Source organism: Hibiscus syriacus, unplaced genomic scaffold, assembly GCF_006381635.1.
Source record: "Hibiscus syriacus cultivar Baekdansim isolate YM2019G1 unplaced genomic scaffold, ASM638163v2 tig00112491_pilon, whole genome shotgun sequence".
NCBI classification, from domain to species: domain Eukaryota; kingdom Viridiplantae; phylum Streptophyta; class Magnoliopsida; order Malvales; family Malvaceae; genus Hibiscus; species Hibiscus syriacus.
Window position 1 is genome coordinate 890,745 of NW_024063344.1, and position 18,037 is coordinate 908,781.

The 18,037-nt window shown below is 35.9% G+C and overlaps 1 protein-coding gene and 1 pseudogene across 1 annotated transcript; both read left to right on the forward strand.

The window, feature by feature from the left end:
- The first annotated feature begins 6,206 nt into the window (after positions 1-6,206).
- On the forward strand, positions 6,207-9,257 carry LOC120180322 (zinc finger CCCH domain-containing protein 66-like). Its single transcript, XM_039185671.1, has 2 exons — positions 6,207-6,297; positions 6,713-9,257. Exon 2 carries the CDS (start codon positions 6,750-6,752, stop codon positions 8,817-8,819), a length of 2,070 nt encoding a protein of 689 aa, XP_039041602.1. The 5' UTR covers positions 6,207-6,297; positions 6,713-6,749; the 3' UTR covers positions 8,820-9,257.
- A 2,338-nt stretch (positions 9,258-11,595) lies between these two features.
- On the forward strand, positions 11,596-13,637 carry LOC120180276 (annotated as a pseudogene).
- The last annotated feature ends 4,400 nt before the right edge of the window (positions 13,638-18,037 follow it).

Here is an 18,037-nt window from a genome sequence, read left to right on the forward strand (position 1 = left end):
CAACAAAATCAACCATTACATTTCAATCAATTAAACAAGCACAAATAAGAATTATATTCGCATCAATTACACAAATCAACTTTTACAAATCATCTTTTACAAATCAATTAAACAATCAAAAAATAAGCAATAATTCTTATTTCCGATCATCTACTATTGAATCAACTTTTACAAATCAATTAAACAATCAAAAAACAATCAATTAAACTATTGAATCAACTTTTGCAGCCATACATCATTTTCACGCAGTTCACTTCTGAGATTAACCTGCAGAAACCAAACATTTGCTCAAACAACACTTTCTACACATCTAAAACCTACAAACAGCAAATTATTGAATTCTAGGTACTTAACCAAACATTTTCAAACCAAAAGTATATAAACTTACCAATTGTTTATGGACATTTTTATAACGCGGATGCAGGTAGGCAGCGTATCGTATATATCGATTTAGCCATATAATGCCGAAACCACAAGCCTACTGCAGCTCTATCTCTATCGGTGGGAGGTAGATACTTGATGCTTCCCGTCGTCAAACGCTCCAACGCCAAGCATACGAGAGGACCACAATCTCCTCTGGCTCCGCTGTTTGTTGTGGCGCGGTCTCGTCTCTAATAACTGTAATATTGAGCTTCTTTGGCTTCTTGTTTCCAGAACGAGTCCAATAATTGATCGCATCCAAGAATTTAGCCAAATGAGAGCTCCATCCCTTAATAACATCTCTTAAATCAGCCAATGATATGTAATTTATCATGCTGTCATACACTATTGTCTTAAGGGATGGGAGCTGAAGCTCGACGAGAATCCAATGTTTACGTTCCAAAACAGGGATAAACACCTGCAATCATAAGTAATAATTCATTCATTTGCGCACTTATTTCATAAAACCTTTAAACTCAATCTAAAATAAATACTAACCTTATCGACCTCCCACCATGCAGGATAAAGTTTAGCTTGTCCATTGCCCAAATCAAATGATTCATCTCGTGCATTCTTAAAGTGAACGGCGTGAAAAGACGTCGGCATAATTGTATATCGTATATTTTATTTTCTTAAGTTTTCTTATTATTAGAAGACGTGTCACCCACGCATCGATATGCTGTTTTACAAAAAAAGACATATATTAGTGACTTACATAAATTTAAAAAAAAAATTAATCAAATTGAAATATAAGAAAAATATAAGACTTACCCCCCCATCGAAATAGCCATTGTCTTCGACCCCTAATAATACGCCCCACCAAGACCGATCAAGCAACAAATAGATATCATCGGTGAGCTTGCATATGTCAGTGAAACACCCCTGGCTCTGCTCATGTAGATAAAAATCAACAGCGATCTTAGCCCAAAGGGTGTTATCCAGAATTGTGTCCGGTAGTTGATCCCTCTCCTCTTCAGATACCGGTATGGTACTGGCCGGTAACTCATTCGAGAGCCAACTTGAATCCATCATGTCCGGCACGTCAGAGGGTTTCTCAAGAAGCCTACATATGACGCCATGTGAATCGGGCTCTTGAATGGTGGGAGGGACCTCTTCAATGATGACAGTGGCCTCTTGAACGGTGGGAGGGGACTCTCGAGGAATGATAGGGGGGGCCTCTTCAACGATAGGAGTGGACTCTTGAGGGATGACAGGCGAGTCGGGCTTCTTCTTGCGGTGTCTTCGCACTATTGGGGTGTACGGAGACTTAATAGCACGTGCACGCTGTCTGATGCGTGAACTCCGTCGTGCAAGCATAACCCGACGTAAAGCATCCACTCTATCGGGCCGCTAAATAATTAAATACAAAAATCAGTAAATAAACAGACATGATATTTAAACAGTGAAAACAAAGACAAATATGTTTCAAACTTGCATTGTATTCACCCAAGTCATTATTCTATCATAGTTCACAAAATGCATCAGATAACAAAGAAAAATGTTTCAAACTAATACCTGAAGTTAGTATTTGTCTTTGTTTTGTCTATTGGTTGAAGTAATGCAATCCATTCAAGTTTCAATTTGCAGAAGAAGAAATAGTTTACTTTCGCAACACGAAACTTAAAATCGCAACGCGAAACCAAAATCGCAACGCGAAATGAAAATCGCAACGACAGAATCGCAATGCGAAATGAAAATCGCAACGAAAGAATCGCAACGCGAAATGAAAATCGCAATGCGATTTTGGTTTCGCGTTGCGATCTTGTCGTTGCGATTTTGGTTTCGCGTTGCGATTCTGTCGTTGCGATTTTCATTTCGCGTTGCGATTTTGGTTTCGCGTTGCGATTTTAAGTTTCGTGTTGCGAAAGTAAACTATTTCTTCTTCTGCAAATTGAAACTTGAATGGATTGCATTACTTCGACCAAAAGACAAAACAAAGACAAATACTATTTCACAGTGTTAAAGAATACACAGTTTAGCAGAATTGGCAGCAACCGAACAAATTTACTTTCAACCAAAAGACAAAACAAAGACAAATACTATTTCACAGTGTTAAAGAATACACAGTTTAGCAGAATTGGCAGCAACCGAACAAATTTACTTTCAACCAAAAGACAAAACAAAGACAAATACTATTTCACAGTGTTAAAGAATACACAGTTTAGCAGAATTGGCAGCAACCGAACAAATTTACTTTCAACCAAAAGACAAAACAAAGACAAATACTATTTCACAGTGTTAAAGAATACACAGTTTAGCAGAATTGGCAGCAACCGAACAAATTTACTTTCAACCAAAAGACAAAACAAAGACAAATACTATTTCACAGTGTTAAAGAATACACAGTTTAGCAGAATTGGCAGCAATCGAACAAATTTACTTTCAACCAAAAGACAAAACAAAGACAAATACTATTTCACAGTGTTAAAGAATACACAGTTTAGCAGAATTGGCAGCAACCGAATAAATTTACTAAGCAATCTAAGTGAAATGGCTAATCTAAGTGAAATTACGAGTAAATTTATCATTAAGTTAAATATGGAAAATCTTAAACTTACCTCGTTGCGTAGAGTATGAACCTCATTCTGCAACGATACTATCTTCTCACGTAGAGCGGCAACCTCACCACGTAAAGTTGACACCTCCACACGCCATGCACCATCATTATCGCGTAGAGTACCGATCTCCTCACGCAAGGCATTGACCTCATCACGTAACTCCCTTGACTCATCCCGTTGAGGTGGAGGTGGAGAACAGGGAGATAGGAGTCGTGGCATCTTTGCCGGTCGCCTATCATGAGGTGATGGTGGAGAAGAGGCTCGATGATGTGACGGGATAGGTGATGGCTCTCGTTCTAGAGGTGTATAGTCGGGTCGATCGGGTGATGGCTCTAGGTGAGGTGATGGCTCTCGAATTGGAGGAAGTGGATGCTGCTCATCATCCGTGCCATCAAAAAAACTCTGACTAGCTTGCCACCAATCAGTGGCAAGCTCTTCCTCCGTGGGTGTCAGTCTTTGTAATGGAATGTTGGCCTCCTAAAATATAAAAACTCAAACAAAGTTAAACGTCTACTATTAATAACTTGTTTATATATTATATGAAAGTATTTGTGTTAACTTACATTATTTATTGTCGCATATGGTATTAAGTCTTCCCAATCCAACAGAGTTTTCCTCTTCCAGGAAATAGCCCTGGGAATATCATTTGACGTTTTTATTGCATATGTACGCATGCTGGGGAAAGCCTCGAATATCCAAATCTACAAACAATATAATAACAAAATTAGTAATTGTTAAATAATTAATTATAATTTTAGAAACATTATATAGAAATTCTTACCTTAAAGGCCCAAACAAAGCCTGACAAAGTGTATTTGGACCCATCGCCCCGCAAACTTTTGCGGTCATCAAAGGCAGACGACAACTTAGTCCAGGTAGCTTTCCATATATACGAACCCACGGAAACAGATTCCATGCATTCAGGTCCTCTACCAATATTATTAGCTCCCGATGAATAGGTTGTCTGGCCTCTCTGCCTAAAAAGCCGGCATACACAAGTAGTAGAAGGCATACTCGGACAACATCGACGTCATCCATCCGAGTGAAACCAGCTTTCTTATTAAACAATTTCTTCAGGTCGTCGACATGTAGGTTCGGCTTCTCCATTGACTCATCCGGAAAAACCCGGGATAACCATGATGGGCGGGCGATATGACGAGTGTACCGGCCTACATCATCGTGTCCGAATCGTAGACCAGTGATTAAGCAGAACTCCTTCCGCCCAAAACAAGTATACGCTGGTGGAAAATGAAACCATATCTCTTCCTCACCACGTTGTATACTGTCGGGTAGATTTGATGTCATGGTATGAAGCCACAAATGGGTCAAATTAGCATCTCCACCCGGATGCTGTACTCTCAGCCATGGCCCGAAGCAGGTTTCCTCAAACAATTGTCTTTGAGCAGGTGAAAGCTTCGAAGCAATTGTAGTGGCCAGGCTGACTTTATTTCTCAAGGTCAATTGAGCCGAAAAAAATTTCTACAAAAACAATAAACATACCAAGTTAGATATACCAAAAACTACACTGTAAAGATATACCAAAAACAATAAACATAAAAAGTAGTAGTTTATTCTTGAAACTAAAATTTGCAACACTGTTTTATCTTTTGGTTGAAATGAAAATCGCAACGAGAGAATCGCAACGCGAAATGAAAATCGCAACTAGAGAATCGCAACGCGAAATGAAAATCGCAACGAGAGAATCGCAACGCGAAATGAAAATCGCAATGCGATTTTGGTTTCGCGTTGCGATTCTCTAGTTGCGATTTTCATTTCGCGTTGCGATTCTCTCGTTGCGATTTTCATTTCTCTCGGTGCGACAGTCATTCTCTCGTTGCGATTTTCATTTATCTCGTTGCGACTCTTCTGCAAATTGAAACTTGAATGGATTGCATTACTTCAACCAAAAGACAGAACAAAGACAAAGACAAATACTAACTTGAAAATCGCAACGAGAGAATAGCAACGCGAAATGAAAATCGCAACGACAGAATCGTAACACGAAATGAAATCTAAGTGAAATGGTTAATCTATTATTGAAATGACCAGTAAACTTATCATCAGTTTCAATATGAAAAACCTACAATAATGCAAACATTTCAAAATAAAAATAATTAAAAAAACTAACCCTCGGAGGTTGATTTTCCATTTCTGAATATTGTGAGGGATTTCTGACCGTGAATGGTTGTGAGGGATTTCGCCGGAGATGGGGACGGAAATCTTCGGAGATGGGGACGGATTTCTTCGCCGTAGAGAGTGAGAGATGGAGATGGGACTGAGTTGTGATTTTAGGTTTTAGGTTATGAGTTGTGATTACGGGATTTTGTCTTAATATTGGTTTTTGTAATTTGAAAATAAAATACGCGTAGCGATTATAATGGCGCTTTAAATATCGCGTTGCGATTTACGGATACGCGTTGCAATTTTATGTATTATCGTTGCGATTTACGGATACGCGTTGCGATATACGGATACACGTTGCGATTTACGGATACGCGTTGCGATTTATGTGTTCGCGTTGCGATTTTCATATTCGCGTTGCGATTTTGGAAAATCGCAATGCGAATTTGTACTATCGCATTGCGATTTTCAAGAATCGCGTTGCGATTTTGGAAACTGATTTGCGATTCTGGGGATCGCGTTGCGATTTTTATTTCGCGTTGCGATTTTGTTGGTCATTTTGACAAATCCAAAAAAAGTTGGTTAAAATCGTATATTATAACTTTTTTTTGGTCACTGAGGCGATTTTCTCTTCTTCAAAATGGAGTGGCCGTTTCCACATAAAAAATAAAAAATACAAACACGTGCCAGTTTATCATTTGAAAGCTGGTAGATATTAAGCACTCCCTCCGTGGACCCCTCTCCACGTAAACATTCCCCACAAAGATATAAGAAAAAGGAAAATTTGAGTTTAACTTGCAATTTCATGTGCATTTGCGATTGCGATTGTGTTTGTATTTAATGGTTCTCAATTTTTTAGAGGTAAAAAAGAGGTTCATTCTTTTTGACTATTTTCATCATAAGAACAAAGTACTTTTAACTATTTAGAAGAGAAAAAATATCTAAAATTTAAAATATTAAATTCCATAAGATTGTTAAAAGATTATTATATGTCATTTTAAATCAATTTTATGAATTAAAAATAATATTTTAAAAAATAATATTTTTTCTTTCATTTCTCGCTTTCTCTCTCTCTCTCTCTCTCTTTTAAGCTCGGGTTCGAACTTCCAAGTTCAAAACACACAAAGGTTTTCCTTTCCTTTCCTCAAAGAGACATTCTGGGTTTTTGTTCTTGTTCTCAAAGCTTTGTGTTTCAAAGGTATGTTCTCTTTTGTGTTTTCTTTTATGTTTCTGTTTTCTTTGTGAGAAAATATGTGAAGAAGAATGAAACTTTGAAGTGTTTTTATTGTTGGGGGTAGTTATTTTCCATGTGTTGGTACCATGTTTGGAGATTAGAGTGAGTATTTCTGCATGTGCGGTTTATTTTTTATCAAGTTTTTGTAACTGCCTTTCTGTTTCATTTTTTGGGTTTTTACTTTGTGTCTTGGTTTCTTTTAATTATCGGGTGAGTTTATTTGGTATGTAGTTAATGGTTATGGTTTTTAATGATCAGATCCTTATCTATAAAAAATGAATTCTTTTAGGGAAAAAATTATGATGCCTTGGGTTTGATTTCATAAACTGTGGGATTTCAGCCTTATTTCTCTCTTTTGCTGAGAAATTTCCATGTGCAGTGGTCCAAAGAGGAAGCCAACTCAAAGTGGTTTAATCATGGAGGGCGAGTCTGTTAAAGAAGATGGTGTTTCTCAAAAGTTATCGGTTTTGTTGGAATTTTCGGCTTCAAATGATTTGATTGCCTTTAGAACTGCTGTTGAAGAAGAGGGTCATGAAATTGATGAGCCAAGCTTGTGGTACGGAAGGCGATTGGGCTCGAAGAAGTTGGGGTTTGAAGAAAGGACACCTCTTTTGATTGCTTCCTTGTTTGGGAGCAAGGATGTGGTGAATTATATTGTTGAAAGTGGACGTGTTGATGTTAACAGGGCTTGTGGTTCAGATGGGGCCACGGCTCTCCACTGTGCTGCTGCTGGTGGCTCCTTTGATTCGGCTGAGGTTATCAAAACCTTGCTTGATGCTTCTGCTGATACTGATTCTCTTGATGCTAATGGAAACCGGCCTAGTGATTTGATTGCTCCGGTTTGGAAGTCGGCTTTTGGCTTGAGGAAGAAGGTGTTGGAGCCTTTGTTGAAAGGAAGTGGCAGTGTTAATGAGATAGACAGCTTGCTTGCTCAGTTAGGAAATGAAATGGGAGGGATGGAGGAGCAAGAGTATGCTATGCCTCGAGTTTCAAAAGACGGGACTGAGAAGAAAGAGTATCCTGTTGATCTTACTCTTCCGGACATTAAGAATGGAATTTATGGTACAGATGAGTTTAGGATTTATACCTTCAAGGTCAAGCCTTGTTCGAGGGCCTATTCTCATGATTGGACTGTGTGCCCCTTTGTTCATCCTGGGGAGAATGCAAGGAGACGTGATCCTAGGAAATATCATTATAGCTGTGTCCCTTGCCCTGAATTTCGCAAGGGATCCTGCAGGCACGGTGATAACTGTGAGTATGCTCATGGTATTTTCGAGTGCTGGCTTCATCCTGCCCAGTACAGAACTCGTTTATGCAAGGATGAAACTAATTGCACAAGGAGGGTATGTTTCTTTGCTCACAAGCCTGAGGAGCTTCGTCCCTTGTATGCTTCAACAGGTTCAGCAGTGCCTTCCCCGAGATCTTACTTGGCTACTAGTTCTTCTCTAGACATGGGTTCCATGAGCCCACTTGCACTTGGCTCCCCATCTGTTATGATACCTCCAACATCAACACTGCCCTTGACCCCAACTGGTTCCTCTTCTCCAATGGCTGGATCAATGTGGCCAAATCAGTCCAATATCATACCTCCTACCTTGCAGCTTTCTGGTAGTAGATTGAAAACTACTATTAGTGCTCGGGATATGGATTTAGACATGGAACTATTGGGCCTGGAAAGTCATCGCCGCCGCCAGCAAAAGCAGTTAATTGATGAGATGTCTGGCCATTCCTCCCCAACCAGCTGGAACAATTCTGCAGTGTTTTTTGCCTCTGATGATCGATCTGGTGAACTAAACAGGTTCGAAGGGGTGAAGCCGACTAACCTTGAAGATATTTTTGGATCTCTTGATCCTAGTATTATGTCACAAATACAAGGACTCTCAGTTGATGCTTCAGCATCTCAGCTGCAATCTCCCACTGGAGCTCATTCGCGCCAGAATATTAATCAGCAGCTCCGCACTAGCTACCCATCAAATCTGCCATCCTCTTCGGCGAGGGCGTCTGCATCCTTTGGGATTGATCCATCTGGGCCATCTGCTGTTGCAGTTTTAAGTTCAAGGTCAGCTGCCTTTGCAAAGCGGAGCCAGAGCTTTGTTGAGCGCACAGCTGTAAACTGTCATTCAGGGTTTTCTTCACTAGCTACTTCAGCAAGTGCGATGCCATCTAACCTATCAGATTGGGTTTCCCCTGATGGCAAACTAGACTGGGGCATACACGGAGAAGAGCTAAATAAACTAAGAAAATCCGCTTCCTTTGGGTTTCGAAGTAGTGGCAGCAATTTGGGATATGCTGTTCGTGCTATATCACCGACTCCTGATGAGCCTGATGTGTCTTGGGTGCAGTCTCTGGTGGTAGACCCTCCTATTTCCGGGCAGTTAAGTTTTGACGACGAGCAGCAGTGTCATCATAACAACAATGGAGGTGCTGAAATGCTCCCTGCCTGGGTGGAGCAGTTGTACATGGAGCAGAAACAGATGGTGGCCTGAAAGCAAAGCTATCCCCACCATTATCTCCCAAGTTAACCTTTAAGTACTTTTCTTTTTCCCCATTTTTTTTAACTTTTCATTAATATTCAGCGTTTATAATTAGAATGAAATGGACCAGGAGCGAATACAAGGTGAGCAGAGAACAAGAGGTTTCTGACATAACTGCTCTTAGTTTCTAAAGAATAATCATCTGTTATTCATTTTAGCTCGGTTCGCTTCTTTGTATGGTCCGTATTTCATCCCCAAAGCAGAAGAGGGTAGAATTAGGCCAATGTTTCAGTGTTACATTCATTTCAATTTGCAAATGGAAGCAAGTGCACTGATTATTTAGTATATTTTCAGTTGGTGGGGGGACATGTTATTGTTCACATTTTATGTACCAAAAAACTACTGCATTATTTAATTAATATATATATATATATATATTTTCTGTTAAAACTTGCTTATCCTTTCCCATGTCCTGATAGTGTTGAATCATTAACATGCTTCCTTCCTTTAGCCGTAAAAAATGGAAATTGATGTCATCCAGCTTCTGCTTTCTTAAAACACCATGAAGAGTTTTGTTTCTTTACACAACGCAAATAATTGATGGATGTTTTCTTCTGATTACCCCACTGTAATATTTCTATCTGTACAATGTCATTTAGCTGTCAAGCTTTTTATTATTGTGAAATCCTACTTTTGTCATTTCAGAAAGTGAGATTCATTGATTCCATAATCCAAAGTGGGTGTAATTGTTTGAGCACCAAGAAAAAAAAAGTCCTACTTGTGTTAAAAGATTATCCTTCATTTCAATTAACTTTTCTTATTGGGTAACCTTGTAGTGGAATGGGCAATAGAAGCCTAGGAGAATGAACAACAGCTATTTCTAACGATATTCGGTTTTGATATTTAGACTTTATATTTAAGTTAACCCGAATCTTTTGCTTGTTGTTCCCAAAATAGCAGAATGTTTTTTGTCAATCTTCAACCAAGGTTTCTTGCAGATGCAGAAACAGAAACCGATAATACAAAAAATGTTGTTACTAAACAAATCATAATATTATATATCTCAATCCCAGATTCCACTCCCCGACTCCTGCAGCCGGCGCTGCCTGCAATGTGATAATTTAATTATGGTGTAGGGACTGTGCATTACTTAATCTCGTTGATTGATTTCTAATTACATAAAACAACAAACCTCAAACCGGAGTTCAAGGATTTTGACTAATTTCTTAAATAATATTCCATTACTAGTTTTAATTGTTATGCAGATTTTGGAAAAATTCCAGGATATTTTAAATGGGTTCAATTGGCTGTCAGCCACATCTTTCATGGCGAGGAATTTAAACTTAAATCATATTTAGTTGAGAAATTGAAGCAACAAATGACAGCTTTGAAAATAGATACTGACAAGCTGTATATCTTTGACTATAGAATTTTGCAGTTGGAAAAATTTTACAGGGGCTGATATCACTGCAGGTTCAGATTCCACAAGAGGAAGGTCCAGAAAATTGAATGAGAAGTTCATCTAACAATTGGTCTAGAAATTTTGATCCAAAACATGCAGTAATATCTTCTAGTTGTTCATGGTTGGACTTGGAGCATAACCAACTAGATTTAGCTACCTCCGCTTCAACCACACCCTTCCAGGTGTTTCTCACTTTGTCAATCTTTTTTCCTTGTCCCCAATTTTTTCACTTCAATTCTGTTTTCCTTTGGATCATCATCTCCCATCAAATTACCATCATTATAAGGAGATTTGCATCCATAATTTTCCAGCTCTGGTGATAATCTCCTACTTGGGTTTAACCCTTTATCTTCCTCTGTTACGAGTAATCCAAATTCAGTTTAACTAGTAAACATAAACAGAATCAAATACATGAAGAATTGAAAAGTACCAACCTGATGTAGGAACATCATGATCAATGATGAATTGATAAAAAACAATAACAGAAACCGGGCTTGAATCATCTTAGCTGTATTCAAGCTCTACATTTTGAGTTCCGGGGGACTATTTTCTTCCTTTTCTTCCTCAGTTTCGCACCATAGGGCACTGATCCTTTCTTCTCCAAGCGAATTGGTTTCTCAAACAACAAATCACTAGCTTCCCTACATTTGGCTATTTCTCGATTAGGCTTCTCAGCAATTCTTCTATTCATCTTTTCCTCATCCAATACATTTGAAACCCTTTTCCTAACTTGTTCATCATCTTCCTCGGGAACTTTGTCTACCCCATTTTCCTTGTTTTCTTTCTTTTGCTTCAATTCTCCACTCCCTCTACTTTTTCCTTTCCTTGGATTTCTGCTCTTTCCTTTCACTTCCCTTCTCAAAGCTGATAACAAAAAACTCTTCATTTTCCAGCTCAAAGTAAGTAGGCATATATCTGAAAGACAATGCAGAGTCGAGTCGTCTATGTTTCCCATGGATTGAACCAGCGGCATCTTGCTTAATCCGCTGAATTTGTCGACCTGCTTCTTGTAATCAAATTCGGATGTAGTCGTGTCTTAAGCAAATTTGTTTCAGGCAAGGAATCCAACCCCATTAGCCTTGCAACAATCCCCGGAGCGACCTTGGGGGCAGCATCATTGAATTGTACTTGCTTGTTGAAACTATCTACTGAATTAGCCTCCTCGGTAGTGTGATCAGAAGGGTGTGTTGGGAGAGTCCTGGAGCAAAGAATTCTACGTATGATCTCTGAAAGGCAACCGGCGGCTGCACTTTTCGAAGTGCACATTTTGGGATCAAAAGAAACAGTCGAAGGAGAAAGAGAAGATGGAAACAAAAAACACAGAGAATGAATGAAGGAATTTTGTATAACTTTAGCTTTTCACAACTCTACAAGAAGGGTCCTCCATGGCCAAAAAAGGAGCAAAATTTGAATGCGAGTCAAATGGTGTATGTTTCTGCTTACATGCCCTGTTACATGTCTATTATTGTTTGTTGTCGTTCAAATGGTATATGCATTAATGTAGCTCTTATCGCAAGAATTGGGCTCTAAATTCCGCAAGAAGAAGCTAAGTTGCAGGCTGATGGTCTGTTCTAACAAATAAAGGAAAGGTTTGTTGGGCTTTAAGTTCGGTCGAACAAGTAACATCATATCAGTTGTTATGCCCAAAGCTGGGCTTTTCTCGTAAAATTTTCAACCCTTAGACAGAACAGACATACATAGTCGTAGTAATAATTTCTAACTTATAAAATTTATATAAATGAAATATTAAGCAATCAAAACATAAATGAAATCTTATACAGATAAAAAAAAATTCAAGATTCGACGTACACAAAATTTATGTTGGAAATGAAATAATATATGTATAGCCAATATTCATCCCATAAAAAAATCTAAAGGATAGAAAAGAATGAAGAGGTTCAAAATGTGGAGCAGGGCCATTTGTACAATTGATGACATTGATGTTGAGTTGGATGATAATCCATCACCTACTACAACATACAAATTATTATCTCTGATCCAACACAACCTTCCTTGTTTTCATTTGATTTGCTAAGAATATTGATCGTTTTCATGGTTTGGTTGGTTGTGCCAACTTTCATTATCTACTGCGACAGATACCCTACATATGACTCTATCGGTCTTGGATCTTTTCATTTTATTTTCATTAAAAAAAACCACGTAAAATTGCCAATCAGACAGGCAGGCGAGAGTATGGGAAAAACAGACAGGGCAGGGGACCTCAGAACAATCAAATTTACAGGCTTTCACATTTAGCCGTTTTCCCACTAGGACGGAGAAACAGGTCACCCATTACCAGTTTTGATCGCGATTGATACCCACAATTTGCCCCACGTGATATATATGCGGTTGATTTTATTTAGTAATGGCTTAATATAAAAAAAATCCTCAAACTATTCATTTTTCTCATTTAGATACATGTATTTTTTGGTTTAACGTAAGTGTTTAACGTTTGTGATGTTATCATTTTAAATGTTTGGTCTATCACAATTGTTAAAGAGATTCGTTAAAATCAGTCAATCACTTGAAATGCGACACACACGCTTCATAAAATTTTAAATATTCATAACGTATAGACCAAGTTTAAAGGGTTACAATATATGTTCATTTATGATTTGTTTCATGAAAGATTTTGAGTTTCTTATTTGCAGTTAGCTTTAGAGTGATGCTTAGAGACATGAATAGAAGTTGGATTTTATACGAGAGAGATGAACTTATCAACTTTTAGGAAGGACCGTCGATATTCTTCGGTCCATACTTACTTGAGAAACTATTCCAACTTGTGGCTCGTTTCAAAGAGAAAAATGACAAGTTCACCGAGAGCAACGAACTCCTGATTGAGCTGAAAAAGTACGAGTCATTGACCCTAAAAAACAAAAGTGCTTCCCTGGTTCCGTGAGGCTGAGGCTGCCACACATTCCTGAGCCCAAGATGAAGATATGCATGCCTGGAGATGCTCAACATGTGGAAGAAGTATTTCTACTGCTTTCTTAGGTGAAACTTGGTTTGCTTAGAATAACATTTTATTTCTTCATACATATAAAACTACCTACTTGTACCATCTGAATTCCAATTTCTGCGATGACTTTTTTATTAAAGTGGTTTGATTTGTATCGCAGGCTAAGAAGATTGGTTTGGATTACATGGAGGATGTAGAGGCACTGAAGAAGAAGCCAAACAAGAACAAAAAGTTGGTCAAGAAGCTTGCAAACAAGGATTATGCCTTTTTAGCCCATAAATCTTTCATAAAGCATATCCCTCATCTTTTGGGCCATGGTCTCAACAAAGCAGGCAAGTTTTATTATTTGCAGTGTTGGTTTGCTTGGCGGGTTAGTGACCGGAGTCGTGGTTGCCGATATAACTATTAATTTTCTCAGAGTTTTTCTTCTCCAGAAATGACACAGACGACGACTGAAAGTTACGGACAGAATAAGTCCAGGTTTAGTGTTTAGGTCACGGAAGAGAAGGCTAATTTCTTTTAGAAAAGAGGGTTTTAGGTTGTTTTTAAAAAATATGTTTAGAGGTAAAATTTAAAATTCATATCATTAAATTAATAAGAATTTATAATTTAATAATCAAAATAAAATAAATCGACAATACAAATAATTATTATTTTTAAATCGATTATCAAATAAGGTATATAAAAAATTAGAGCGACCATCTATATAATATTAAAAATTGAAGGGAGAGGCCGCTAGAGGAAAAAACTTTGGGGTGTTTGGTTGGTCGGGAATGTCATTTTCGGTAATGTTTTATTATCAATAGTAAATTTTTTGGGTATATTACTGGGAATATCATTACCTCCCTTCCCTTACGTATTGTAATATTACCGTCGTTTTGGACTAAAATTCCCTTAATTTTTTTTTTCAAAAATATCATTCTTCTGTTATTGAATAATAAAAATTCTACGAAGGTTAAATTACAAATTTATCCTTAAACTATTTTAGATTTACAAAAAATCTATAATTAAAATTTTATATGAAGTTCAGGAGTTAAAATAAAATTTTACACTTTCATTAAACATTTTTTATATTTTTAATTTTGTAAAAAACATATACAAATTTTATGAATTTAAATTTTTTAAAGAAAATATATAAATATTTTTCAACTTGTAATATTATACAAATATATAATAAGGACAATTTGATAAAATATATATTCCAACAATCTTTTATTCCTTTAACCAAACACGGTAATCTTACATTCCTGCTAAACCAACCAAACACAAAATACAACATTATCAGTAATCCTATTCCCTGGTAATCTTTTATTCCTACTGGTAATTTTACATTTCGTGAACCAAACGCACCTTAAGAGGTAATGAAACATTACCTACAATAGTTATTTTGGTTTGGATTCCCTGAAATCTCATTCCATCCGGTATCCTCGTTATTTGTCAATTCGGACAAAATTACCATCAAGCAAATAAATTATTTCAAAACTATCATCTCTTTTATTCTTTTAAATTGTATGATAATCCTTAATTTTATAATTTACTTTCTCCTTTGGTCGTTGATTTAGGTTATATATCACATATTTTTGGATATTATAAAGTAAATATATTTTTTATTTTGGTATAAATTTATTTTATTTCTTATTGTGGTTCTAAATTTTTTAATACTTATTATAAAATAATTGATGCATACGATAAAAAGTTTTTTATATTATATGTTTTATGTTTTCTATTAATTTTATCAAATAATTCGACATGATGTTTCGTTGTATAAATCATACATGTAGCATGAATAAAATAAAAAAATGTAGCAATTAACACATACTTACATCGGTGTAAGTATGTACATCTTTCAATATCTTGATACGAAAAATAAACACATACTTATATTGATATAAGTATGTTTCTGTATTTTCAAAGAAATAAATATTAAAAATAATAAAAAATATATATTAAGTTATTTGTATATAAATTTTATTAAAATTATATAAATTAGAAATAATGAAAATTATATTTTCTATGAACTTTCATCTAAATATTTTAACTTTAATATTAAGAATTCAACTTGTTAAAAAAGAAAATATATCTCAAAGAAAATTTGGTAAAATATATATTTTTCTTATCTTATATTCATTCAATCAAACATTGTAATCTTACATTTTTGTCAAACAAATCAAACAAGATAAAATAATATTTCCAGTAATGTGTTAAGCAAATAAGTAATGTAACATTTTAGTAATCTCATTTCTAATGATATTCTTATATTCAGTGAATCAAACGACCCCTAACAACACTAACTTTTATTAGTTGTAAATAAAAATTAAAAATTCACCATAAATACTATTTTAACTATAGTAATTGAAAACTTAGCATAATTAAAGCATATAATTATGATAAATTCATGTGCACAGACGCAGTGAATATACAAGGAATAGTTTTAAATAAAAATTAAAAACTTATCTTTATTTTATTATAAACAAAATATAATTAATATAATTAGGATAAGTAAAATCAAATAATAAAAATATAATTGTTTCTGAAAGGTTCATTAAACAATATATTAATTTGAAAAAATATAGGTAGGAATTCTGAATGTTTTTATACGGCAAAACTCTCGAGATAATGTTTTCGAACAAATTATTTCACGAGATAATGCACTCCCAAGATTAATTGCTCAAATAAGGTGAAATCCACAGTGTTGGCCGTAGGTCGCCATGCCTTCCGGGCGACCTACTACGTGGCCATCTTCCCGATAAATGCCAATGAGAGAATGAACGAACGTTTGAACGTTTTGCATGGCACATGCACGACCCAACACATAGGTCGCCATGCCCTCCGGCAACCTTGTAGGTCACCATGCACTCCCAGCGTCCTATCACTGCTCCCGCGTGATTCCTCTTGCAGCTGCTCACGAGACCTCATACATGTAGCTGTAATAGCTGCATTATTGTAGCATGATTTGAGCTGTAAAATGCAGAAATAATTCATGCACCAGCTGGCGTGATTCCCTTATGCATGCAACCTTAATAGCTGCATTATTGCAATAGTTCACGGGTGGACCAGGCTGAACCAAAAATTATTGTCTTTGATTCAATATATGGCTACAATAATTCATGGGTGAGGGGGTTGTTGCTATATAATATGGTGTGAGGGGGTTGTCGGTTGTAAGAAGGAAGAAAGAAAGGTGAAGGAAAGGAAGAAGAAATGAAGAAGAAAGAAAGAAAGGTAACCGAACATAATTTAAATTAGTTTAAATTATTAGTTAGTTAGTTAGTGAGTTAGTTAGTGGGCATAGTTTAGGTTAGTTATATAATATAACAAAATTTTAGTTAATTACTTTGTAAGTTTAAGTTAGATTAATGTTGAAGAATAATATTTAATTTGTTTGTTGAATCATATTAAATTAATATATATGGTTTATTATATGTCGTTATTTTATTAAAAAATATTTATGGTTTATATTAAATCAATTATTATATGTCGTTTAATTTATATTAGTTTGTTAGTTCGTCGATGTTATATTATATGAAAAAAACTAGTTAATTTGTTAGTTTAATTTAAGTTGTATTATAATAAAAAAATAGTTTATTAGTTTAAGTTATAATTTGTTATTTTTTGTTCTTGTGTAGTGTAAATTAGTTAGTTAACATTAGATTATATTAAATGATTTTTTAAATATTGTTGTTTAAATTTTTTTACAGATTCATTTGAATGGCTGACCAAATTCCAATACTGAGACTTGACAATGAACATATTTCAAGTCATTTGGGAATAATGGTGAATAAAATATTTGTTTAATGAATTATTATTAATAAATATTTGAATATTATTTTATGATTGTGATAATTTTTTTTAAATATTTAATTGCAGGAGGACGAGCAGCGAGCCTTTCATTTTCGGCTACATAAAGTGCCCAAGCCACACAGATTGATAGAAGAAAACTTGCAAGAGGCTAGATTTTGGTATGTAACATTTGTGCGAGATTACAAGTTGGTCTCAGGTTTGATCAGTGCATTGATTGAACATTGGAGACCAGAAACACACACGTTTCATTTGCCGTGTGGTGAATGTACGATAACTCTAGAGGATGTGGCAATGCAACTCGGGGTCCAAACAAATGGGATGCCGATGGTAATGTCATATGAGTTTAATAATGTGGTACAACTTTGCAGCTTGTTTCTTGGGAAAACGCTCGTACCACCAGAGTCTAGAGGGTGGCGTGTGAGGTTGTCATGGTTGAAGAATGAATTTCAGCTTCAACCAAATAGTATGGAGCACAAAATTATATATGCAACACGAGCATATATATTACAATTGATTGAGGGAATTTTGATGCCGGATAAATCCGGTAGTTATGTTCATACTCAATATCTTCTTTTTTTAAGAAATTTTGAGAATAGTAGGCAATATAGCTGGGGATCGGCGATATTGGCGTTCTTGTATCGTGATATGTGCAAGGCGTCATTAGTCGTGAATGATAATAATACAACAAAAATCGGTGGATGTCTGTTGCTTCTACAATCATGGGCTTGGCATAGACTTCCATTTTTGACACCGATTAGTCAGACTGCGGTTAACTTTCCACTTGCCTGAAGGTAATATGAATCAGCTATTTTAATATAAAACATTAATTATAAAATATTTATTTTGATTAAAATTATTGAACAAAATGACCATATTTTTGTTTTGATTGATATACAGATGGAGACATAAAATTGAAGGCACGGGGTTGGTGCACAACAACATTAAAGAGTTCATGCTGAAGATCGACATTAAGGCCAAAAAGGAGGTATGTATAATATGTTATTTTTAATT

Excerpts from the sequence above, each read along its gene's own strand:
- LOC120180322 (XM_039185671.1), top strand. The coding sequence starts at position 6,750 with ATGGAGGGCGAGTCTGTTAAAGAAGATGGTGTTTCTCAAAAGTTATCG.